The 27,500-nt window shown below is 45.2% G+C and overlaps 1 protein-coding gene across 2 annotated transcripts in view; it reads left to right on the top strand.

Annotated features, from left to right (window-relative positions):
• bcar1 (BCAR1 scaffold protein, Cas family member) overlaps positions 1-27,500 on the top strand; it is a 78,697-nt gene that overhangs the window by 28,319 nt on the left and 22,878 nt on the right. The window contains exons 1-2 of one of the 2 annotated variants that reach the window (XM_034536019.1): positions 7,581-7,941; positions 24,958-25,674. In XM_034536019.1, coding sequence (XP_034391910.1) covers positions 7,930-7,941; positions 24,958-25,674 — 729 coding nt within the window. In that variant the 5' untranslated portion in view covers positions 7,581-7,929. Of the gene's footprint in view, positions 1-7,580; positions 7,942-24,957; positions 25,675-27,500 lie in introns of those variants that run through there. The other variant, XM_034536018.1, reaches the window with a different exon arrangement.

Genomic DNA, 27,500 nt, shown 5'->3' with positions numbered 1-27,500 from the left:
TGAAGAAGACTTAAAACTAGAGATTGAGACCAAAAACTAATGTTTACAATGTTTACTGAGGGAATAATTTAAGAGAAGTAGAGTCATTTATATAGACTTCTATACAACCAGACTTCTTATTGATAGTTTAAGGCACTTACACATTGCATTGGCTTCACTTTTCCGAACTGGAGGTTGCCGCCTGGTAATGGACCCATAAGCTGGTGGTTTGCCAACAAACACCAAATAAGAAGAAGAGGCAGCCATGTCTCTTCTCGTCTCCCAAATAAGAAAGCCAACATGTGCATGTTGTGGACATGAAGGGGAAGCATAATATCATGTTAATCACATTGTTATACAAGCCATGATGTCGTCGACACAGGTGACTGATGGGAGCTTTTCATTTGGCACAGTTCATTCAGCCGGTCCAGTCCAGTCACGACAGTCGCTGAGGCTCACTCATCTTCACGATGCGTTGCCTTCGCATTTCAAACCAGCTGATTGGTCGATGTAAGCGATTCTCGAAGTAACCGAAGTGGTACAGGAGCAGTATTTTAGTGTGTATTTATTTAACCGTAAGCTACTGTACAGAGAGAGAATGGTGCGTGACACCGAAAGGTGAACAGGTCCATGCTCAACGCACCCCCACGGGCCGTGTGTGTGTGTGTGTGTGTGTGTGTGTGTGTGATGTTCTCTACAGTGGCTGTCACTCTGCGTTGCCATCAAAGAGCTGATTGTCTGACCCAGGAGAACAAAGCGCTGCCTCTGTCAGCCTGTGAGAGCGTTTTGTCTGAGGGACCCTCCGCTGGATGGCTGGGCTTTAATGAACAAATACGTTTTCGGGACACTTTTTTTCGGCACTTGGCGGGTTTTTCGATTTTGCCACGGAGCCGATTCCTCTATGGAGGTTTGGTACCCGTCCCTCGATGTTTAGCTTTACAGCCCTGAATCACAAATACATAGTGTTCCTCTCTTCAATAGGTGTCCAGTATGTTTTGTCTTCACTAAGTCCCAACTAACACTGAGGCATTCATGCCTCAGTTTTATGATAATGGCCCAGACAGCTCTGAATGGCCGTTACTGTGCAGTGAATGGGACGCATTCACACTGTGCCGTCCCATTCTGAAAGAGACCTTTGACCTCCAGGACGGAGACCAACTGCAGAAGCCTTTTTCTACTATGATCTCACTTGCCTGTTCGGTTCTGAACCAGCCACTTTTACTACATGTATTCCAGTTCTGCTGTGGGTCTTCTTATCGTTTGTGAGGAAGTGTTAACTTCTGTATATGTGAGCGTCCTGTCTAATCCACCAGTCGCACCATTTTCTGACCCCTGACCTCACCAAGCGCTGACATCACACTCACAGAGGGACTCTCTCTCTGTCACTCTGGACTTTTCCAACCCCCCCCTCTTGTTTACTTTCAGCAGGAAGACACATTCTCTCATCTCCGGCTCCCCTCCCCTTTTTTTGCATTTGGAACAGATGAATTATGAAGTCACAGTGACGGTTTGTTTTTGGTGCTGCTTTCAGCTCGATGACATCAGAAGTCATTGACGTTGTCTTCTATGGGCCGTGACCACGATGGTTCCTGAACCTGAACCACGTGGTTATTACGGAGAAAGAGGGAAGTCATGTGTCTAATGTACAATATATCTAAACTACAGCAAACATTATCATCAAAAGGAGCATAATGGAAAGAGCACGTCGTAGCCTACTTTTTAAACGCATCAATCTGGTGCACTTTCAGAGCAAAACAAACTGGAGATCTATGGAGAACTTTGTGCTCTCGGAACACAATTTAATCATAAACACATTGTTTTTTTATAGCTGTGAATGTTCACGACGCAGCAAAAAAGGCAAACCGAAGCACGGCGAACGTGTTTCAATGCCCCTCCTTTTGACGGGTTAATCGTCTACCGCCCAGCTCTGGGCACGCTCCTGTTACATGGCTGGATGTGCATATTAATAAAGTTCTCTAATATTAATCTAATCAATTAGTCCAATTTCAATCACAACCTTTTGCTCCCAACTACGATGAAAACAAGACAGTCGTCATGAAACGATTGTTGCGCTGCATTCCTTTTCAAAATGAAGCTTTCGTATCAGAGAGAGAGAGAGAGAGAGAAAGAGACAAGCTCAGCGTATTATTAATACGCATTGGATATAATTATTGCATTGGAAGTTGCTTCATACCATAGACTATAAGAGACCGTAGTCGTCGTGACGTCACTCATTGGTTTATGGACTTCAATTTTGAAGCCTCGAGTTCGGCATTTTGTCCGTCGCCATCTTGGATTTTTGTAACCACTGAGCAGAAGTGACCATATTTGGACAAGGTCGATCACAAGGTCGCCCCGCCCTAAAGCATCCCCTGCTTTATGGTCTGTCTGACTCTAAATGACCATAATGTATTGAAGAAGACTTGAAACTAGAGACTGAGACCATAAACTCATGTTTACAATGTTTACTGAGGTGCGGCCTGTTCACATGTACCTTTAATTGATCAGCAATGCATGCAGAAGCCTCAGTGGTGGAGCTGCACATCCCTTCACACTTATTATGTGTGGGGAGCTATACACTACTTAGGGTTTTCAGTTCATACTTCATTTGAATACATTCATAGGGATGTTCTGATGAGTTTCAAAAAGCCCATTTATACCCACACCCAAAACAAAAAGTCAGGTGAGGACATTTTATAGCCACTTAGTGTATCTAAAGTCTGCACCGCTCTGAAACGTTTGGTTCTTCAGAAGATCTGAGAGAAAACTGCAGCAGCCACGACAACACGCACACACACACACACACACACACACACACACACACACACACACACACACACACACACACACACACACACACACACACACACACACACACACAGGGTGCTTTAGCTGGATCCCCAAACGCAATCTGACAATAGAACTCCTGTATTGAAAAAAGAAGAAATGGTCATCAGCTTGTGAGGTATTATGCGGTTCATGAACGTCTCTGAAATCCGACAGACAAAGGGGGGGGGGGGGTCACTAGCTGTTATAATAAGCACCCTAAATGATGAACACATGCACACACACTCTCTCCGAGTTCATCAATTAGTGTGTGTGTGTGTGTGTGTGTCAGCTGCTGGACCAGAGCAGACCGCTGACAGGGGTTAATGAAGTTATTAACCATGTGAATGGAGACAGAATGCATCCACAGAGATGCTCATCCATACACACATTCATCTGATTCTACTCTCTTCAAAATGGAATTTTAATCTGCACCTATGTGAAGAAGGGATGCACAGTGATCCGCATCAGCAGATTAAATAATTAATAAAAATTGGCATTGGCCAGAAATGAGCATTTTCTCATGGCTCCAAAGTATGACACGACGTTGTGTTGCAGCAAGAGTTGAACCCAGTTTCATTTCTTTCTTTTCTCTGAACTGTGTGCCAGTTCTCACACTGCATCAATGCAGGGGTCTCATTGACATGAAGGAGGGGGCTGCATTTTCTTTTTAATGCAGTGCTGATGTGGTGGTCTTTCTTTTCTGCCAGACCTCCAGATACAATACAGCAGCTGGCAGGAAGGAAAGTCAAACTACAGTGACATGGAACACATAGTTGTAGTCATGAACCTACTTCCAACAGGCTCACATGTACCGTAAACAGCCAATTAGTCGTGGGGCGACTATGGGTCAGTGGTTAGCATGCCCGTCTTTCAATCAAGGGGTTGGCAGTTCAATCCCCGCCCTAGTCGATGTGTCCTTGAGCAAGACACTTAACCCTGCATTGCTCCCCGTAGCTGTGTCTACGGTGTATAATGTAAAGTGTCTTTGAGTATCTAGAAAAAGCACTATATAAATTAAATGGATTATTATTATTATTATTAATTAGAAAGTGGTTTCTTCAGTGCACATGCATCTCCTGTGTTATACCTCTGCTTTGGTATTGTTTTGCATTGGTGATGACATTGGAATCACAGACTTTAGGGCGGGGCTACAAGGTGATTGACAGGTTGCTACCACGGCATTGTCCGGTCAGCTGATTTAGTTTCAGAACTTTTTCACGATGTGTTTTCAGTTCATGAAAGTCATTGTAAAATTTGGGTAAAAATATCTTGAACATCGTTCGGTCGTTCCTCGCTCCACCGTCTCGTGTCGCTTCTGGTTCCAAATGAACAAGATGGTGGCGGTCAAAAACCAACATGGCGACGGCCAAAATGCTTCAAAACTGTAGTCCACAAAACAACGGGTGACATCCCAGTGACTACGTCTGCTATATAAGGTCTGTGCCCCCCCCCCCCCCCGACCCCCCCTAAGAAGCTCGACGTCCTCAACCTGAACTGAGAGTGAAGACACATAAACTTAGTGTCCACAAAGCAGCTTCCCCAGAATAAACCTTTAATATTCAGATTCACATTGACCCACATCACTTATTCCTCAATGACTGCTTTCTGTTTGTGTGTGTGTGTGTGTGTGTGTGTGTGTGTGTGTGTGTGTGTGTCACTTGTCATTTGTAGGTCAGTGTGACAGAGGCGGTTGTTGTCGAGTGTAGCAATCAGAGAGGGCAGTGCCCAGGTCAGGGGGGGTGAAGTGTGTGTGTAGGGGTGTGGAATGTTCCTCTGGATAGTTGGCACCAGGCCGGTCAGCATCGGACACAATGTAACGACTGTTCTATACAATATTAGAGGCTTCGAGGGCCAGAGGGTATACATGGCCATATTTGGACATCCTACACTTGACACTAAACTACCAAGAGATAGAAGAAACCAGGCTTTTTCCCCCTAAACCTCTGACGGACCTGTTGTTGACCTTTCAATCATCCTACTGATGAATTAATTCCAAATGACGAACAAAAGTGGTGTAATTCATACTGCGCAGAAATACGGTAAATAGTGATGGTACAGGAAGGTCCAGAATATCTGAATATGAATATGCAGAAGTGCCTTTAGCTTGCATTCTGTCGACTGACCACCAGGGGGCGATTCCTCTGGTTGTATTGAAGTCTATGAGAAAGTGCTCTGGGAAATGTCCAGTAAATACTGAAAGCCAAAGGTTTCCACAGCCACTCGGTGTAATACGACATTCACAACACCATATCGTCCTTCTAGTTTGTTTAGTGCTGTTCTCACACTCGGCCCCAGTTTTAATTGAGACCTGCCGAGGCACTCTAGAGGAAAATTTATGATTTTAAAAAAACCTCAATCCAATGCAAAAGTTTGATTTTTTAATGAACACCTTTAGGTGTTTTTAGATTTAGACTGTTTTATGGGGCATCTTCTGGTTGTGTTGGTTCCTTGTAGTGTGTTACTTGTCTGTTGTGTTCTGTGGAATGTGTCTGTTGTTGTCTGTATGAACTTTTGGTGGCAAATGAGTTTCCCCACTGGGGAGTAATAAAGTTTTCTAATCTAATCTAATCAAATCATTGGTTGTCCTTGTTGACAGTCCGATTAGTGACTCGAGACTGGAGTTCGGAGTTGAGAGACGACGTTCGAACCAACCAAAAGCTAAACCGTCGTCAGGCGCTAGCTGCTGGGTTTCGGAGATCGCATTTGGCCCCAATGCTTTCCGCCTCTTCATGTTCTCCACACGGACTGTCAATCAAAGCCTGCTCAAACGTGACGGGTCAATACTACCCGAACTACGGACAAAAACCAGAACACTTCCGAAACTGAAATCTTGTTGCCGTTGCCTATTGTTCTGTATTCATGCAGCTATCTGTTTCCAGAGATGCCCGCTGACCCCAAACACTACTCAATTCAATTCAATTCAGTTTATTTTGTATAGCCCAATATCACAAATTACAAATTTGCCTCAGAGGGCTTTACAATCTGTACACATACGACATCCCTGACCTTTGACCTCACATCAAATCAGGAACAACTCCTCAAAAATAACCTTTGACAGGGAAAAAAGGGAAGAAACCTACTCAACATTCTGCCGGTGTGTTGGTCTTTGCATCGCTGTCATCTGACTGGGTAGTTTGCCTAGATGTTGTAGGTTTGAGCGGTCCTTCCTGTCTGTTCCCAGAGTTTAAACTCCCCCATTCACTCTGAAACAATACCACAGAAACAACAGCCAAATCTCTCCTACATCATCTTTCTTCAGTGGTGCTGGAAAACGCTGACTCTGCGTGGCGTCAAAGGCCAGAGAGAAAAATAGTTTTTTAAGTTGACATGCCTCAGGAACCAGCTGATGGGTCTTAAAAGTCTGAAATGTCCCTCAACAAGACAAGAACAAGAACATAAAAACTCTGCCACTGTCTAGTGAACGACCCCTCAGAAGGTGGGGTCATGACCTCGGGGTTGGGGTAAGTGCTCATGTTGACACTTGTCATGAACTCCTGTCTCATGACAGTCCAACAACAACTTGTTCACATGGAAGGAGATGTTCCTCATGCTGCGTTCACAAACGCACAATCTATAACACCGTGTTTCCCTTTAATCCAACTGATTTAGTTGTATTGTGCATGACAGATGAATATTGAGGTGATTGTTTGGAGACTTGTTTCTCTCGCTGTGTGTGATTGTTGTGCGCTGCTTGTGTTGCCAAGTGATACAGAAATGTTACTTAATAGTTTCCAACTTGTAAGATTGTCGCTGTGACTTTTAAGTGTGAGTCTGAATAAGTGTCTATATGTGATATAGATAATAAAACCATGTTTTCTCCAAACAATCGCTAAGACTACACCGTTCATCGCGGCCAGAAGCGGTAAAAAACATAAAACAACATACATCATTATTTTCAGATTTGTATCTTTCTGACCGCCCTTTAATCAAAAACCTGTTATTTTACGTGTCTCATTTGAAATCTTGTCCCAAATAAAGCGTTTGCTTTAATCCTGTAAAAAACATAAACTGTTGAGCCGTGATTGATCCAACAGTCCAAAAGGTCTGTGAATCTTTGACTGAACTGCAGGCTGCTGAACACGGAGAGAGCTCAATATATACAAAGCCTGTGTTGTTTTCTTGTTTTCCCCAACATTGGTAACACTTGTTTGCAATTGGAAAATTGTTGGATGTAGATTCCAGTTTTTTCAAATGTAAAAAGTAAAAAGAAAAAGAAATTATCAAAGAAATTCAACTTTTTAATGATGTGTGGCATTGTAGCGCACAAAAGACATGTTTGAGTTCTCTCTACTTTTAGCCGTGGTTGTGCCGTTTCCGTAGAGGTGCTGGACTCTATATACAGTACATAGAGTATATACTGTATATACTGTACACAAGGAGGAGAGAAGAAAGGGCCCTGAAAGGGCCCAGGCTTCAGAGGGGTAAGGCAGGGCGACCAAGGAGCCCCGATCTGAGGGGAGAGAGAGTTGAGGACGTGATGCCCTGTTCTCACGTGCACACTGTGAGAGTGTGTCCCCAATGCATTCCAATGCACTGACAGTCTGTCACAGCCAGGGGGAGAGAGAGAGAGAGGGGGAGGGAGAGAGAGAGAGAGAGAGAGAGGGGGAGGGAGGGAGGGAGAGAGAGGGGGGGAGGGCAAAGCTGTATGAGAGAGGGCCCCTTGGGCCAATGGCCAGTCTGGATAGAGGGAATATGAGGATCCAACAGGAAGTGACGTGTCGGGTTACTCGCTCCTCCCTCTTTTCCTCAGGCAAGAGAGAGAGAGAGGGAGATCAAGGGAGAAAGAAGGGCGGCCGGGTGGAGGTAAAGAAGCCAAGCAGCAGTCTCATTCTTGCCGTGTGAGATCACGGAGCGGGCAGAATGTGTCGGGATCCGCTCAACTCCTGAAAACAAGACAGAACAAGACAGGAACAAAGCAGGGAGGACAGAAGGACATAGCAAGGAGGGAAGGAAGCAGGGCGGAGGAGGAGATCTGGAGGAGTTTTTGGGGGGATCTTTTTGGGATCTACTTTCTGCAACAACAAAACAAAAAGGATCAAGTTGGCAAAGTGTCTTCCAAGGGGGCTGAGCTACAGCCCTGCCCCGGAGTTACCACAGCCGCCTCACTGCAGCAGGGACAAAATGAACTATCTGGTGAGTGTGTGTGTGTGTGTGTGTGTGTGTGTGTGTGTGTGTGTGTGTGTGTGTGTGTGTGTGTGTGTGTGTGTGTGTGTGTGTGTGTGTGTGTGAGTGTGTGAAGGAGATCCAGTGTGTGCATGCTAAACCACTGGATCTCTGTACTTTGCTTGCTACTGCTACAACCAAATGATGAATAAAGTATACATCTATCTATCTACTGTATCTACATACCTATCTATCTGTCTATACCTCTATCTGTCTATACCTCTATCTGTCTATACATCTATCTGTCTATACCTCTATCTATCTATACCTATCTATCTGTCTATACATCTATCTATCTACTGTATCTACATACCTATCTATCTGTCTATACCTCTATCTATCTATACCTATCTATCTGTCTATACATCTATCTATCTACTGTATCTACATACCTATCTATCTGTCTATACCTCTATCTGTCTATACATCTATCTGTCTATACCTCTATCTATCTATACCTCTATCTGTCTATACATCTATCTGTCTATACCTCTATCTGTCTATACCTCTATCTGTCTATACATCTATCTGTCTATACATCTATCTGTCTATACATCTATCTGTCTATACCTCTATCTATCTACTGTATCTACATACCTATCTATCTGTCTATACCTCTATCTGTCTATACCTCTATCTGTCTATACATCTATCTGTCTATACCTCTATTTGTCTATACCTCTATCTGTCTATACATCTATCTGTCTATACATCTATCTGTCTATACCTCTATCTGTCTATACATCTATCTGTCTATACCTCTATCTGTCTATACCTCTATCTGTCTATACCTCTATCTGTCTATACATCTATCTATCTATCTATACATATATCTATCTATACATCCATCCATCTATCTATCTATACATCTATACATCTATCTATCTATCTATACATCCATCTATCTACATACCTATCTATTTTTCTTTCTATACATCTATCTATCTACATACCTATCTATATATACATCTATCTATCTATACATCTATCCATCTGTCTATACATCTATATATCTACACATCTATCTATCTACCTACCTACCTATCTATCTATACATCTATCTATCTATACATCTATCCATCTGTCTATACATCTATCTATCTACACATCTATCTATCTATCTAAATAAGACCCCAAACCGTTGCTTTTTCTGTTGCTTTTTGGCTACTCCTTCATCCCCCTACGGTTCAGTGTGTGTGTCAGTGTGTTTTAGCAGGACCTGCTATGCCCCAGCTGTGCACGGACTGAGGTGGTTGGGGGGGTTCAGGGGGGTGAGAGACTTGAGTATGAAGAAAAGGGAAATGTGAAGGGGGAGGAGAGTTAACATTTTCTCTGCGGATTCCTACCTTTTGTTGTCTCTCAGCAGGGTGTGTGTGTGTGTGTGTGTGTGGTAACGGGTTTAAAGTCAGCATACACATGTCGAGGACGCCTGGCTGTCCTGTGAAGGAATGTGCGGAGACCAAAAGGAGAGAAAGAAAGTTGATAGAAATATCCCTCCTGGTCATCTCTCTTGTTTTTGTGTGAAAGGAGTTTTAAGTTCAGCACAAGCATGAAATAAGTGGAGTTTCAAGGCTAGAAGGAAGAAGCCAGTAAAAGCTTGTGACCTTTGAGCGCTTTCCCTGAGTCAATCCTGCATGTTTTCTTTTGAACTTTCGTCCCTGAACGCATCGCCACACAGACCATGAACACACAGCGGAGGCCCCGTCGTCCAGTTTATGGCAGAAAGAAAGAAAAGGGAGAGAGAGAGAGAGAGAGAGAGAAGAGGTCTGTCTTTCTGCTGACTCAGAGGAAAGTGCAGAGAAATGAAGGTTTTATGGCCACGGAGGCAGGCTAAAAGAGAAAGAAAGAAAAACCAGAGCAGAGAGAGAGAGAAAGAGAGGACAGGATGATATGTGCAAGTATTGAACATGACATTGATTTAGTAAAACAGAGAGAGGGCAGGTCTTGAGTGGAGGGAGAGAAAAGAAAAAAGTCCTGAAGCCTTTTCTGCTATTGTTTGAAGGGCTTCTGCGTCAGCGTTGGCCTCACTGCTCATGTCATACCACTGAGAGTGTGTGTGTGTGTGTGTGTGTGTGTGTGTGTGTTTGGGGTAACTACACACTCAGGAATGTGGCCGGCAGTGAAATACTGTGGAGCACATCGCTCTGTGTGTGTGTGTGTGTGTGCAACGAGTAATTACACGCCGGTAATTAGCGTGTAATATGGAATAAGGCTGGGCTGTAGTGTAGCTCAGAGGCAGCCATGTCACAGTGGCTCTCAGTTTGTTTGTCTTTCCCTTTTGGCAGAGAGTTCTTTGCTTGACTGTATTCAGCCTTGCATTGAGAGAAAAGCAGATACATGCAGGGGGCAAACAAACCATCAGTTATTTGTATTCATCTTTTAGTTCCATGACTTTAGAAGGATCAGGATTATAACACCAGTTCAGAGCCAGAATCTTTGGGCCTGTAACTTCTTCCCATCTTTATCTATTTCATCAAAGATCTCCTGCTCCAACTATTGCACTACAGATTTCAAGACAGCACTTCAAGCAATCATCTGTAACTTTAATAAAACAAAAACTTTTGCCCCCAAACTGCCACTATGCCCTGACAATAGTAAGTGAAAGGGATACTCTAAAAATCTGCCTCTTTTTGCTGCCCCGAATGGCATTTGTAAGATTCCACCGTGCCCCAAGGGAAAACAACCAATCAGAGCCGAGGAGTCAACCAATGCAGCTGTCAATCGCTGCTCGGGAACTCAGATCCAATGGTCAAACATGGGATCGGAGTTGATCAAATATGAATCAACATTCTGTAACTGCGTTGTCTAATTTATCGCCTTAAATGCGATTTCAGAAACATATTTTAGTTACTGTTCAGTATTTTAGTTTGTAGTCCCCAAAGCCTTTTCAGGTGCTCTGCTGCGTCCCAGAACCCCCGTGGGATGTGGGTCAAAGGCGACGCCGTCCACAGCGTTAGGACTGCGTTACGACTGCACATGCTCCCGTACCGGGACAAACTGTCTTCTTTTTCTTCAGGTGTTTAAATGTAGAGCAGAACTTTACTGCCTGACCGGCTGGCCGGACTCGTGTCCTGATTGGCCGATCCACTGACTGACTGACTTTATGGGCGACACCTGTGTGTGCGCGCTTTAAGTCAGGGGTCAGTGGAGATGGCCCCGTACGATGGATCTGTATGTGTGTGGTTTAGTAGATGGGGGGGGGCTAATCACTGAAGCCAGAACAACTTGGTGTGTGTGTGTGTGTGCGCGCGCATGTGTGTGTGTGTGTGTGTGTGTGTGTGTGTGTGTGTGTGTGTGTCTCATGCAGGAGACAGAATGGAATTCCTGCAGTAAGCCGGGCCTCCGTGAGTCAGGGAGTGAGTCAGGGGAAATGCATGGACAAAGAAATGTGTCCTGACACAACGAGGACCACTCCAATATCTTTTATACTCCTGTTGCAGTGCCTTACAGGGACCGGTGTGCGTAACGGGTCTGAATGTAGATTTGTGGTGCGGTTGAAACGTAGACTAACCACCGATTAGAACGCTGTGCCATAGAGCTTCTTTGTTGTCCAGAAACAATGGAAACACATCAACGAGTCTTTTTGTTTGCACTGGGTGAAATGAAACGTGATTACGTAAACCGTCATGCTGTCAGAAATACTCCATGTAGATTAATCCTCCGCTGGAAATAGATTATCTGCAACCAACCTGACCCAAAGGTAACTGCAATTCAAGACATTAATATACTGTATATCATAAAAAAAATCAATGTGACAAAAAGCCGGCTTAGTTCTTGTTGCTGGTGCATGGACATGTCCAATCCTGAACACCTTGTTAAGGGTTGGCGGTCAGATGCACACACTTTTTAAAGCTCTGTTTTGTCTTGTCTTGTCTCAAATATGAGCTAATGTTATCCATTATGCTGCTTTTCAAAAGCTCAGATGTATAGAGAGGGAGGACAAAAAGGATTTTTTGAAAGGTCTATGTCCATCAGTGTGGACATGGCCAAAACAAGGGAATTATTATCGATTGAGTAATTGATTGATTTTAAGTGTCCTGCTCCACATGGTGCTCTTTTGGCTTAAAAGACACATAGCAACAGCCACTAAAATGGTCATGAAAGAGTTCATGAACAGTTCATAACATATGTATATAAACTATAGACAAGAGAAAGATTGGTGAAATACGCTACAAAGGTCCTGCCCAACTTGAATCAGGGACGTTGTGATTACACAATCTGCACCAAAAGCCTCAAGGACACCAGGATACCCAACATCCTTATTTTCAATAACTGCTCCCAAAAACAATGTGTACAAAAAAGGCAATTATTCTATTACGTCAAGTTTCTAGAGTGCGTGAAATGTGCCAGATGAGTGACCACAGACCCTTTGGACATGAATGCTGTAGTGTCTTTGAGACACATGGAGACACATTGGGCCCATTGCTGAAAGAAGAGGCTTTGTCCTGTTCTGGACTGAGTCATACCGCGCTGCCCATTGGAGGGAAGGTTCCCATGCACATCAACATTCTTAGTAGGCAGAAGTCATCTCAAGGGAATCAAATCGACTCTCCTCAGTCATTAAGAGGTCAGGTTGTGTCCTCACACCATTTAGTTGTGTTGGCTTTACAATTAGCAGGGGAATTGCGAGTTCACGTTTTCCACCAATGGTTTAAGTATCAGGTTTTATTTGTGGATTTGCACTTTTATGCACACAAAAAAGAAGCCAAGTAGAAACAAATGGTCGCTTCAGAAGGCTAGATTTGCTAATGACTAGGATAAAAAAAAAAAGACTGGGGCTGGAAAGATGTGCATATACCACAAACCAGAGTTCATCTCTAAATAAATATAGACACGGTTGCTTGAATTGTTACTTTTTATGGATACATTTTCCCTTATTTGTCTAGCTTTGGGAACCGTCTAAGCAAAAGTGAACCTCAAATAAAGTGATTTAACCCGGTGAAGGATCAATATAATGACTGAGGAGTAGAACTTCACTTGCATCTAGTGAAGAACAACCGAGTCTCCTGTAGCTCCTTGAATTTGTCCGGCCCTCGGAATTTAGCTTTCTACATTCGCCCTTTTGACAACGAGCGGTTCTTTTCTGGGGAACTAGCCGGGTAAGTCTGCATAGCCTTGTATTCAATGTCCGTACCAACCACTAACGTCTCCATCAGTTCGGGGTTGTGTGTGGAAGAGGCTTTAGTTGTTGTACCTCGTACATTGCCTAAAGTCCTGCGCATTACACGGAACCTTCATGGAGTTTGAAGGTTTACCATGAAGGGGCATCTCTTCTCTTCCATAGGGATCTTTCTCCCCGAGAAGCACAATGTGTGCCGTCTCCTTCAGGGTGGACCTGTATTGGGTTTTTTGCCCTTGGTTTCACGCTACAGTTGACTAGAGTTAGCAGACGAACAACAAGCTATGAATCACTGTATGTTTTTCCCCTCTGCTCAGTGCTGAATCATAGAGTCAACACTGCAGCCTCAGCTGCAGCTTTCTCAACAGATTTATGTGAGTGATCAAAGTGTCACAGTTCACCAGTGTGGAGATTTACGCCCCTGTGGTTGTGGAAGCATTTCTAAACCTTTAGTCTGTAGTTTTGCCCTTGCATTTCTACGGGGAGATATAGCATGACAAAATATTGAGGCATTTATGCCATTCATGCAGCTGCATGTCACAGTGGGTTTGAGCTTCTGGGTTTTTGTAAAACAATGTAATCCAATGCAAAGATGAATGCTTTAGCACTTTATCACAAGTGTGTTTTGAGCAGAGAAATAAAGACTGTAATCTCTCTGCCACCGACATACAGTCAGTGATCGGAGGGTGTGTCAGCAGGGACTTAGCTCCAGGTCGTTGCTGCCTGTGTAAGTGCGGGTTAGTAAAGCCCTTAAACACAGGTGTGAGCCGCTCACATTCAGATCTTCTGTTGTGTATCGCACAACAGAAGTCATTTTTACAAGGTGTTGGGTCACATTCATGCTCCTTGATACTCAAACTCCGAGCAACAGGACCGGGATGTCAGGTGGAATGGATGAAGGGAAATAAGAGTTCATTCGGTCTGACAGAAATCCCAAATGTTCCCAAGTTTCAAGGTCACACATTTTAAAGAATCACTTTGTATTTAAATCCAATCTCAGGCTTAGCAAATGCAGTTCTACTTGTGTAAGATGTGTTGATTCTTCCACCCTCAGTTTCTGGCTGCGCAAGGAGGAGCTGTGTGTGTGTGTGTGTGCGTTCCTACCAGCGTTGTCTGTCAACAGGTTGGGCAACACTCAAGGCCACGCCCACGCGGGCCTATCCTGTGCTCCAGGCGACACAATCCCCGCTTGTTGTTTCTGCTGTTAGTCATAGCCCGGAGGCAGGAATTCTTTAGTCGGGATCATCACTCGTTAAAGCTGCAGCCTTAACGAGCGCTAAGCGGGACACATAAACCCGCGGAAAAGACGGATTTTGTTGTACTTTTTTTTTTTAGCGCCAACCAGTGCAAACATTTGTTGGTAGATTTTTGGTTCAGGCTAAGGGTAGAGCGTGCAGGAGGCCGGGCACCACCCCAAAAACATCACGGCCACTTAGCCGTCCTAAACAAGCGAGCCTCTTGCCGCACCTTAAATTAGTTTGAAGACTTCGACGTTGGCCTTTACCGATAGAAGCCTCTGAATCTTTTCATCTCTCCAGTTAGATTTGTGTTCTCACATACAGCTCCTCCAGGAATGTCTACATACCTTCATGGTTGCAGTGCATGTGTGAAAGGGCCACTGGGTGCCTCTTAGAACCCTTTTCTTTGGTAAAGAGGGGCACCAGAGGAGGTTCTACCACTTAAGTGGCCTGCAAAGAGCAGTCTTACCACTGCTGTTCATGTGTTCATGGCTGTTCACAATGCTCCGCATGGAAGGGGGAATGAAAAGACTACTGTGACAGACGGGGAGGGGGGACAATGTCCTTTAAATACGGATGCAATGGTACTCCTGGAAGACATGTATAGTATTGCACACATAAAAAGGTCAAACGCAGCTCACTTTCTCACCTCCACACACCAAAGTGTGCGCTGGATTGACGGAGACATTCGGACACGTCGCCGGGTGGTTGTCAAACGACAGCTCTCCTCCCGAGCCACGGAAGACGCGGTGCGACTGTTAACGTCATCTTCACGGGTAACATCGGAGGAGTGAGCCCAAAGAATCCTTCAGGTTCCTCTTTAGCTTTCATAAGCACGGCCCTGTTAATTATTCAAAGCACGGTTTGCTCAGAGCTGTGTTTGGCTCCAGCATTTGGATCAAGAGCTCTCCTCTAACAAAATACAACACACAGCCTCGCAACACATTACTGCTCGCACACAGCCGTGTGACTGGCTGAGACACGATGGAGGCCCAGCTCCCACTAGACGCTCCACTGAGTGGAGGATTCTCTCTGCTGGTGGACAAAATCAGCCGTGCACTCACAAGTCTTTCGTATTTCTCAAGAATGGTCTGACGTGCCAGGTCAGGAAAAGAGGGAGAGGGTGAAGGAGAAAAAGGGGGAGGTTGGGAGAGAGAGAAGGGCTGATTGTAGGAAGAGGAAGAAACAAAGAAAGAGGATTGCTGCGCTTTATTTGTTTGTTCTCGTCTTTATCATGAAATTCAAGAATCTGTATGTGTGTGTGTTTGTGTGGTGACACCTCTGGAATGTGAGGTAATAGGAGGGTTGTGTGTTTGTATGCGGAGGCTGTGGAATGCTGTAGTAAGTAGGGCTGTGTGAGAGAGACTTGCTTCAGCAGTAGCAGTGACACACACACACACACACACCTCAGCTATGCAGTGGCATTCTGGTCCACAAACACGGGTCCAGTGGAGCATCTGCAGGTCCTGTAATAACTAAAATACTATCAAATCCACATCTTCATGTTTCATGTTCACAGTGTTAGTACACCAATAAACACCGTTGTTGTCTTTCCCTTATGTTGCCATTAATCGCAGTGTCATTGAAAGAGCTTTACTCTGTGAACCTCAGACAGTGAAGGTCGTCAACAAGCTGACAGAACATATTGTTCATCGCGATAAGCATGCAAACAATAACGCATCAACTCCTTCGCATTTGATTGGACCGCTAATAAGTGGGCGGGCTAAAAGTTCCAGATTGATGGATGTGGTTCGTACCTTCATTAGATCGACAGTTAAAATGGGATTCTGTATTCCTCCTTTTTAAATTCATGATGAGGACTTTATTTTGTACCTACTCACCACGACAGGCAAGTCATACAGACACAACGCAGTCTGCATTTGGGAAGAAATGAAACCACAACACACACACACACACACACACATCCCTCTCTAACCCTTTCTGTCATGTGGAGTCCTGTCCGGTTACACAATGAATATTTTACAACCATCTTTACACACACACACACACACACACACAACATTATAAGGACAAGGCAATAACACACAAGATGAAGAAAATGAAGAAACACATGACTGTACAAAACTGGGATACACTGCGTGTGCGTGTGTGTGTGCGTGTGTGTGCGTGTGTGTGTGTGTGTGCGTGTGCGTGCGTGTGTGTGTGCGTGTGTGTGCGTGTGTGCGTGCGTGTGCGTGCGTGTGTGCGTGCGTGTGTGTTTGGAAGTCTATCTTTGTGAGAAACAATTTGAGTTGTAGACCTTGAGAGTGAGGACATTGTTGCCGGCCCTCCCTTCAGACCTTCTTTGAGGGTTCAGACTTGGTTTCGTGGTTCAGGTCTGGGTCAAGGCCCAAACACACAGAAAGACAAGCGACGCGGCTCAATGGACGCACGTCAATCAGTGGTCCTGTGGCGCACAGCAGGAATCAGATTTGAAATGCCAACTTTGGTCTCACTTCATAACACAACCCAACACAGAACCAGCAGTATTTTAGGAAAAGGTCTATATTGGCAACATTTAGAGATCCACCATATCTCTTAACTTGGCCTAAATAATAAAAAGGCCCTGGATCAAAACTATAAAGCGCATGAGCGTAAATTATTGACATGATAGAGATGAAAGTTTAACTAGAGGACTTGACATTGGATTAGAGACTCACTCTGTTGGGACTACAAACACACTGTTTTACAGCGGGGTTACAGAGTGAGACTTCCCTTGCCTCATAAACAATCTTTGGCTGACACCTTCCTGCAGATGAACTTCAAGTGATAAACAGAATTCATGTTAAGCAATGACAGCTGACATTTGACATTTCAACCCACATAAGTAGTATTAATTGATTATTTATCTCTTCAATGACATGGGGTCAATTCTTAGCTTCTGATTCCCTCTAGCTCTCTCCAAACATACTGAAAGAAGATTCCACAGCTTTGGCCGCTGAGATCTCATTTGATGCTCAAGACTTTGAAACGAGGTCGGAGCAGAGCGTCAAAGCAGTTTGACCTTCTTACCCCGTGGTGCGCGCTCGCCATTGAAGACACAAGCTCGTCGGGAGCCTTCAGTGCGTCTGGGTTTCAAGCACGAGGGCCGGGGTTTACAGGGCATGTTTGGCATCTTAAAGCAGAATAGCGATCCTCTTTGCTGCACGATGCTCAGGGAATATTTGGCTGATTTTCTAGCTGGGAGGAGCAGCTCCCTCTTGACCGTACAACTGGTGCATTCTGGGGGAAGTGAGTGTTCACAGAGGTGTAAAAGATGAAGCAGAGTGCGTGCGTGTGTGAAGTGTTGACTGTCCATACAGCCCAATGGACAGTGGGTTGGTGGCTCCAGATGTAGAAGAGACTTTAGTTTCCCCGGCTAGTGCGAACGCCACGACCTCTTTGGACGTGCTCTCACACTTCTTCACCTCGGCCCGGCTCCAACTCGCCTCAGATTCACCCGCTCTTACAAGTGAGACAGCTGGGAGACGAAAGAACAAGAGAAGAAGAAAGAGCAGGAAGGCATTGTGACGTCAGCGTGGACACAATAGATGGAGCCGGAGACACACGGGGGAGTGCCATGAAGTGGCTCTTTTTCTGTCTTACTCTCTGCATTGTGGGGAATGGACACACACACACACACACACACACTCAAACACATAAAACCTCTTGTGGCAGGCTAGTATTTGTCCCTAGGGGTCAAATGGGAGGCAAGAGACTAAAGGACATTAAGCCACACACACACTCACACACACTCACACACACACACACTCACACACTCACACTCACACACACTCACACAGATGAGCGACCTGTCTATCCTGAGCTCGCTCCACCAGCTGTTCACATTACTTTCTCCTCAGTGGACATCTCTGCCTCTCTCTCCTCGTTCCCTTGTAGCAGTTGGAGCTGCTGGATATTTAAAAAGACAACCAAAGACGAACCAAAAAGTTATTTTTAGTGCATGTCTGATAAATAAATGCATTATCATATTAACTGGTAGGTATTAAGTTGTAAATGTGGCTACTTCCATAATAAGATCAGTATCAGTCTAGAGGTGTGAATAGCAGGTTGTTCACTGGCAGTGAGACCATCCCAGTGTTTTAGTGTTTCATATTCATTAGTCCAGTGTTTAGTTGTGCTGAAGTTTCATCATAAATGGAAATCAATGGCTGGTCGGTAGTAACGTTCTAAAACAGGCTAAAACATAGTTTTTTAAACGCTGATATTGTCATTTCAAAGGGAACTAAACACTGTTCCTGTCGTTATGTTCTGAGCTAACAATAACTTCTTTATTATCCCCAAGGGCAACGCAAAGACGCAGATTTGTGATGCGAATACAGCAAATACATGAAATCCATGTGCCGCTCATGGTCTGTGTATAAGACATGTGTGGTATGTGTACAGATCGTAAAGCCCTCTGAGGCTAATTTGTAATTTGTGATGTTGGGCTATACAAAATAAACTGAATTGAATTGAATTGGACGTCGTCATCGTGACGTCACCCAGTGGTTTTTGGACTGCTGTTATGAAGCATTCAGTTTGGCCATCTTGCATTTTGGCCATTTGGCCATCCTGTCTTTTTGCAACAAGGGAAGAGAAGTGACCATATTTGGACTGCGGGAGGAGTGACATAGGGAAGCTGTATACGGCTCTGGTGGCAACCTGTCAATCACAAGGAACCCCCGTCCTAAAGCATATCCTGCTTTATGGTCTGTTTGACTCTAAATGACCATAATGTACTAAATGAACATCATTCTGTATTGAAGAAGACTTGAAACTAGAGATTGAGACCAAAAACTCATGTTTACAATGTTTACTGAGGGAATAAATCAAGAGAAGTAGAGTCATTTATATAGACTTCTATACAACCAGAGGAGTCGCCCCCTGGTGGTCAGGAGAGAGAATGCAGCTTTAACACATGAAGCATAGACTTCTATACAACCAGAGGAGTCGCCCCCTGGTGGTCAGGAGAGAGAATGAAGCTTTTAACACATGAAGCATAGACTTCTATACAACCAGAGGAGTCGCCCCCTGGTGGTCAGGAGAGAGAATGCAGCTTTAACACATGAAGCATAGACTTCTATACAACCAGAGGAGTCGCCCCCTGGTGGTCAGGAGAGAGAATGAAGCTTTTAACACATGAAGCATAGACTTCTATACAACCAGAGGAGTCGCCCCCTGGTGGTCAGGAGAGAGAATGCAGCTTTAACACATGAAGCATAGACTTCTATACAACCAGAGGAGTCGCCCCCTGGTGGTCAGGAGAGAGAATGAAGCTTTTAACACATGAAGCATAGACTTCTATACAACCAGAGGAGTCGCCCCCTGGTGGTCAGGAGAGAGAATGCAGCTTTAACACATGAAGCATAGACTTCTATAGAACCAGAGGAGTCGCCCCCTGGTGGTCAGGAGAGAGAATGCAGCTTTAACACATGAAGCATAGACTTCTATACAACCAGAGGAGTCGCCCCCTGGTGGTCAGTAGAGAGAATGCAGCTTTAACACATGAAGCATAGCCTTCTATACAACCAGAGGAGTCGCCCCCTGGTGGTCAGGAGAGAGAATGAAGCTTTAACACATGAAGCATAGACTTCTATACAACCAGAGGAGTTGCCCCCTGGTGGTCAGTAGAGAGAATGCAGCTTTAACACATGAAGCATAGACTTCTATACAACCAGAGGAGTCGCCCCCTGGTGGTCAGGAGAGAGAATGAAGCTTTAACACATGAAGGATAGACTTCTATACAACCAGAGGAGTCGCCCCCTGGTGGTCAGGAGAGAGAATGCAGCTTTAACACATGAAGCATAGACTTCTATACAACCAGAGGAGTCGCCCCCTGGTGGTCAGGAGAGAGAATGCAGCTTTAACATATGAAGCATAGACTTCTATACAACCAGAGGAGTTGACCCCTGGTGGCCGGTAGAGAGAATACAAGTTCAAGACACTTCACCTAGCAGAACCGGAGGTTGCCGCCATGTGGCGCTGTATCGCGAAAGCCTATCAGCGTTGAGATTCTGCTGAATCCAGAAAATGATTGTATCTTTTCGTGAGCTCTCAGAGCTCTATGATAGTGCCTCCTATTTGTACAGAGTCCAGACTAAACCCTGTGTATAAATGTGTTTAAACTATACTCTGTGGTACAAACAATACTGTAGCTGCCAATAGATGACTAGTTGAAGTTTTGATGGAGCTGCTACAATGTTAGCATTGCCTAGCCCTGATCCATCCCAAAATGAGCATTTTAAAAGCTACTTGCTCGTCGTCTTGCACACAGACCCGACAAAGCATGAATTTTGACTTTTTACAAACTTGCATGATCATGAAGTTATTCCTTGGACTTCCGCAACAGGCACAACTCGTCAATCGCGGTTAGTCCGGCCACGGTTAATGAAACATTGTTGGTGTCTACATAATGTTAAGCCCCTCCTCCTTTCCGGTAGGTCCGGTGCGATTGACGTGAATAAACGCAAATCCCCACAGTCGGAAACATTATGGGATTTACGTGAGGAGGAGCAGAAGGAATTTGCTTCCTGTTTGCTGGGACCGCTTGTGTGTAGAACACTAAAGTGGATTTATCTCACCTAGTGTTTGACTTGAGGCTGGAAAAGGTTTTCAGAATTGTACAGTGATTCGGTTCACTTCTCAATAACATTACAGGAATTGGAGTTTTCTCCTAGAGGCTTAGTTCATGTTTTCCTGCTGGTCACGAGCATAACTGGTGCATGAAGTGGTCTCTGCAAATGATGAGTTGGTCAAACTCTCTGTGTAAGCTAAAGGTTTTTATTGATATTTATTGTCTATGCATCGATATGGGCTGAAGAGAAAGGCAGAGAAAACAACCACACAATGACCAAACAGCTCTCAGCTAAAGAGAATGAGCACAGTGAAGAAAAGGTCACTATGACTGTGATATCCTGTGAAACCCGATGTTCAGTGTGTCAGCGGTTCACTTAACCTTCATCCCTTCAAACGCCTCTCTTTTGTCCCCCGACGGCACGACGCCGGTGAAGTTTAGGCGGTGCTCCGCTTTGGTGGAAGGTCGTCCCTGGCGACGGTCGTCGTGGTAACATCTCCTCGTCGAGGCCCGAGTCTGCTGGGATTTATCCCGAGAAGTCCGGGTAACGTGATTATCTGTGTTCTCGTTTCCCCACACTCCCAGACGGCCCCCGTGGAGTGGACGCTCGAGTGTCTCCTCCACGGCTTTCTCACGCTGAGTAGCAGACAAGGATGTTCATGCACAGCCGATTGGGCTCCTTCAGAGATGGAGCTGTGGATCTGCACTCAAAGTGCTTAATTCATGTTTACTGCCAGAATGTACTCACTTAAATGTTAAGTGGATGCCCAAATGTTAGGTACTATATCAAAACCTTTTAGCAGGGTCCACTGTGTCCTAGAGGGTTTCCCAGGTCTAGAATTTTGGAACTCATCCAAAATGGATCCTTGGAAAACCTCACCCAACGCAACATGCATAAATTAAATAAAAAATGAAAGGGATCTTTGGTACAGTTCAGACTCAGGTCCAGGTCTTGGATACACCATCGTCAAGACCATCACTGTATGCTAAGAAGGGAAAGATACTTGGATCAATAATCCACTGTTGGATCATGAATCCGTTTAAATAATTCCAATACCCTTAAAGTGGTGCCGACGGCAATAGAGTTTCATTTGATACCTTTTATTCCCCCTTGGACATCTATCGGGTAAATAGAAGCTGTCTGTGTCCCACTGGCTGCTCACACGAGACAGAAATAGAGAGAGCATGAGAACCTACTCGGGGTGATTCTCAGACCTCGGGGTCGAGTCGCCGACTCATCGTCCAATCAGCAGGGTGTGTGAATCATCCTCACTGCTGCACTTCCTGTTTCTCTGGACGCTGGAAAGAAGATTTCTTTGCAAGTGTCCAGGTGTTGGCCTCATGGAAATAAGTCTTATGTGAACATAGTCTGTATTCATGTGTGTGTGCGTGTGCACACAGGTACCGAGTGTTTCGGTGGCTCTGCAGCACGTCCCAGTGCACGTTCACACTGATACCGTAGAATCCCAAAGGGAGAATAACACGGAGGCAGAGACAAGGTGCATACAGTACATGTGGAGTGTGTGTGTCACCGACTCCTAATGTCAGAGTAACCCGGCGGCCACAGTTGTGTGTTTATGGAGGAAACCAATGGCGGTCAGTCCTGACTGTTCCCTCACCTCAATGAATGGTGAGGAGAAGGAAGATGTCAAAGTGGTATTAATGGTCCAAGAGCGAGGAATGTTAGTGAATAGCTTACTTACGTTTCTTAAAAACTGAGACTCATTGAGAATAGTAATAGGTGGTGTTTTAAAATGGTTTGAATGTTCAGCCTGAGCAAGAGAAAGAGCTTTGTGACTCTCTGCCGATGACAATCCTGGAAAGGTGAGGGAATTAGAAAAGATACAAACTGTTTCCCAGGCCTGGAATTGGTTTGGAATTAACAGAATGTTTTGGAAAAGTTTTTCAACATTTCTTTTGGCTGTTGTTTAAAATGCATTCACTGAAAATGATGATTTTGCCACAGGGCTGTCTTAGTGTGTACTGCGCCCTACAATCGCTATGAAGGCCTACCTATTTTACACTTTAAATAAAGTCATCAAATGACTATATATATAAATATATATATTTATATAAATTATATATATGTATGTATTTATATGTATAACAATGTTACATCAACCTCACAGAATAATCAAAGTTCACATACACTAACCCTAACATACACAGCCTGGTTTAAAGGGGGTCTGTGGGTGTGGCCTGTTGCACCTGTAGCCACACCCCACAGTGATGTCACAGTGTCCTGACACGCCCCAAAGTGCACTGCAGCGAGAGGAGTCAGCAAAAGCAAAGTGTCAATGCTGTAATGCTGCTCTTTTATCCCGTGTATCTTGTGACTTGTTATACTGGACTTAAGCTGTGAGGGAGCCATTGAGCTGCATAATGTAATTAGCAATCCCAGTAAAGCAATACCAAGTGCACAGCAGCAGATGTAGATCTCCAACAGTGCTATTCTAGATCTCATCCACATCACACCTCCAGTCAATTGATGCCATTTGTCCGTGCATTGGGTCCAAGAGGGTCCGGAGAACCCCCCCCCCAGTTATCTGGACACCCATACAGATGCAGTCTCGTACGTCACTGAATAGTCGTCCCTCGGTGCGGCTGCAGGTTCTGGACCTCAGTTGGCACAAAGTCCTTCTGTCAGACTTCAGTCAAACTCTGCCCATGCAGCATTCTGCAGAGTGACGCTCAAACATGCAAGTGAGGAGACAAGAGGCCACACACTTTGACCAGAGCTGGTCAAAAGAGGAAAGAAAAGGGGTTGGCACGTATTTATATATATATATATATATATATATATATATATATATATATATATATTTTTTTTTTTTTTTTTTTTTTTTCCTTTTAAAAGGGAAATTCACGTCAACACAACCAGTGAATGAATTTGATGAAGCGAGTACATCAGGGTCGAGTGTCCCTTCTCTGTCTCTGTCTCTGGCCTCCAGCGCAGCCAAAGAAAAGTCCGCCTGTAAATCTTGAAGCCAATTAAATGGCCTCATTTAAATGTTGCCAGGGCTTTGTGCTGAGGTTGGTGTGTGTGTGTGTGTGTGTGTGGTGGGGGGGAGCTGGCATAGGGCCAGTACAGGCTGTACTAGTCTGTGATAGTTGGGGCGGAACTCAAAGAGGGAGGAGAGCAGGCCGAGAGTTCAGACGTGGACGACAAATATTGGTTTAGTTTCAAAGAGTTCTAGAAAGACTGAGGGGAGGTGTGTGTGTGTGTGTGTGTGTGTGTGTGGTATTTTTAACTCTCTTTTCTGCTTCTAATCTTCATTTTAACCAACCTAGTCATGTAAAAGTTGGCACTTCCGTACTATTCACGATCTCCCATTCTGCTCACTACATGTTGGAGAACTCCTCTTCCGATGGCTTTTGAATAAATGAATAAAGTGTTCACTACATCCCATCCAGTGTCCTTGTGCTTTGCCCCTCTCTTTGTTCTGGATGCGATCACATGTTACAAAACTGATTCAGAATATGGCTGCCGTCCTAATTATGTGCACAGCTGTGGCTGGGGTCCTACTCGGCACAACAGCGTTCATCATCTGCTGGGTTTCTGATTCCAAATTCGTTCTAAATATCTCTAAACAAAGCTCCAGGAAGATGCTTTGGAAAACAAGTGTCAAATCGTGCCTCTGAGACAACGAAGCATGTGACTATGACATCCACGGTTTACATCCTATTTTCTACCAGCGGTCAGCGTCGGTTTCCTTTAACCGAGACGCTGACCGGACACGTGGCACAAACACCACAGGAGGCAAACGGACTATTTAGTGACTGAAATGGACTTGTTGCATGATTTCCTGCATTGCATCAATTGTCTTTGTACTGACTTTAGTCATGCTTTAATGCGATTTTTTAAGTTTCCACAAACAGATGTATGGCTACCATTCACTTGTCATTTGCTAAATCAACAGTCATAAACACATTGAAATGGATTTGCTGTGTTGATCAGTGCAGACTGGAAGCTATGGTGCTTGTTGCCGTGCCTTATCAAGGCTACATGTATCAGTCCACGTGATTGTGTATGCATATCATATTTCTTTATATTTCTGCCTGTCCCTCTACAGAACGTGCTGGCCAAGGCGCTGTACGACAATGTGGCGGAGTCTTCGGACGAGCTGTCCTTCCGTAAAGGCGACATCATGACGGTGTTGGAGCGCGACACGCAGGGCTTGGACGGCTGGTGGCTCTGCTCGCTCCACGGTCGCCAAGGCATCGTCCCCGGCAACCGCCTCAAGATTCTGGTCGGCATGTACGACAGCAGGCAACAGGCCGTGCCATCCACGCCGGAGCCGGCCACTTCCTGTCCCTCCTCCCAGCGGCCCCTCCCCCCTCTGAGCGCCTACGCCAAAACATCACCGTCTCCGGCGTCTGCCGCCGTTGCTACTTCCTCCTCTGGGTTTCCAGCCAAGCCCCTCAACCAGACACAGTACACGTCTATGCATCCGGCCTACTCCGCCCCCAGCCCCGCGCAGCCCAACCCCGACTCCATCTACATGATGCCCCCCTCCCACGGCCCAAAACCAAGTCCACAAAGTCTGTACCAGATCCCCTCCGGTCCAAGCGGACTCCCTCAAGGACCCCCCAGCAAGGCCCCGCTTCGAGCCCAGAGACAGTACCAGCTGCCTGGGCAGGACATCTACCAGGTGCCCCCTTCCGTGGGCCAAGCGCTGGGCCTGGGAGCGGCCCCAGTCGGAGGCACCGGAGCTGGGCAGGATGTGTACCAGGTGCCGCCCTCCCTGGATAAGAGGAACTGGGAGAGCAGCAACAAGCCACTGGGCAAGGTAAGGAAGGAAAGGAATGAAGCAAAAGATGAGAATAGATGAGTACATTTAGTTGAATTGTTCCTGGCCTGAGCTGTGGATGTGTGTGTGTTGTGTACACACACACACACACATCCACACACACGCAAACACAAACACACGTCCTGCTATTGTCAATGTTTTCTGGTGTTTGGGCGTCTATTTCTTGGACAAATCAAAAACTCAAGGTTGTTCTTTGTGCTGTGTGATAAGGTCATTGGGTTTGTGATGCTCTGCCTACCTCGTCTCCTCAGAACCTCCGGGTACATTTCCTCATCGCTTTCCTCACCAGGTGATGCTTAAAGCTGCAGCTACAACTTTATAAAAAAAGGACTTTTTGTCATATTTGCTCCAGCTGTCACTATATCCTAAATGCCATTCACAGCACTAAAAGGAGGTGGAGGAACCTGTCTCACAGACTTCTGGATATAGTGACAGTTTGAGCACATATATCAAAAAGTGATTTTATGAAAGTTACTAACTGCAGCTTTAACATCTAAAATCAGAAAAGGCACAAGTATGGAGCTCCAAGAGCTTCAGTGCTCTTGTTTCATTCCTGTTTGCCATCTATAATAATATAATAATAATATATATATATATATACTGAAACTCAAAAATACACGGATATCTGGTGAGGTTATTACATCATCCTCAGTGGTGGTGAGAAAGAAAAAGAAACGGGCAATGCTTGAATCCCGCGGCGGCTTTTACCTTTAATGGATTTAAGTCTTCACGCTCCACATCACAACCTGAACACTTCCTCCTGATGGAAGGAACGCTCACAGAGGAATACTAAGACAGGAGAGGGAGAGAGAGACACAAGACAGCTGTCTGTGTGTGTGTGTGTGTGTGTGTGTGTGTGTGTGTGTGTGTGTGTGTGTGTGTGTGTGTGTGTGTGTGTGTGTGTGTGTGTGTCTGTGTGTGTGTGTGTGTGTGTGTGTGTGTGTGGAAGACCAGTGAAATAATAAGATTGTTAATAATTCAGCTCTGATCTTGTGGTTGGGTGAGTAAGCACTTTACTGCAGGTGACAGGCTGTGTGTGTGTGTGTGTGTGTGCGTGTGTGTGTGTGTGTGTGTGTGTGTGTGTGTGTGTGTGTGTGTGTGTGTGTGTGTGTGTGTGTGCGTGTACTCACGAGGAAGCCCCTCCAGGCTTGCTGTGGTGCAGTGAGCCATAATACGTAAGCACCGCTGTGAGCCGGAGTGTGTGTGTGTGTGTGTGTGTGTGTCTGTGTGTGTGTGTGTAAGACGTCGGGCTCAGCTGCTCCTCCTGTTCCTTAACATGTGAAGTCGTCCGTGTCCCTCTGGCCGTCTCTAAACTGCTTCATGATAAATTCATATGCAGGAAGTGAACGTTGACAGCCTGTGAGACGCTCCATCATAGATTCAGTGTGACGAGGTCGTCGTGTGCGCCCCGTGCTGAGGCCATGTTGTCTTGTGTGGGGAACAATCTTTATAACTCTTATAACAGTTGGGAACCGGGCCTGGCTCTGGGTGGATGTAGGATCCCACTTTGATTGACACAAACTGCAGAACAAGGTTGCTTTTATTATTACTGTCAGGACGGCCCGACCAAGGAGGGGGAGGTGTCTTTTACAGACTTGGAGCTGAGGGGCCAAAGGGTTTAAGGAAGTCCGATCTGGCTTTCCACGTGTCATTATGGGATTTCTCAAATATAATTTTTGGAAACTGGCCCTTCAAGAGGCCAGTATTTGTGTACATGTGGATACATTTGAAAGGTATTCCATCAAAGGGAGAGAGGACTGAGTGAACCGCACACACACACAACTAAACGACACACACTCCACTCC

Source organism: Cyclopterus lumpus, chromosome 6 (genome assembly GCF_009769545.1).
Source record: "Cyclopterus lumpus isolate fCycLum1 chromosome 6, fCycLum1.pri, whole genome shotgun sequence".
Classification (NCBI taxonomy): Eukaryota; Metazoa; Chordata; class Actinopteri; order Perciformes; family Cyclopteridae; genus Cyclopterus; species Cyclopterus lumpus.
This window is presented reverse-complemented; position numbering and strand designations above follow the sequence as displayed.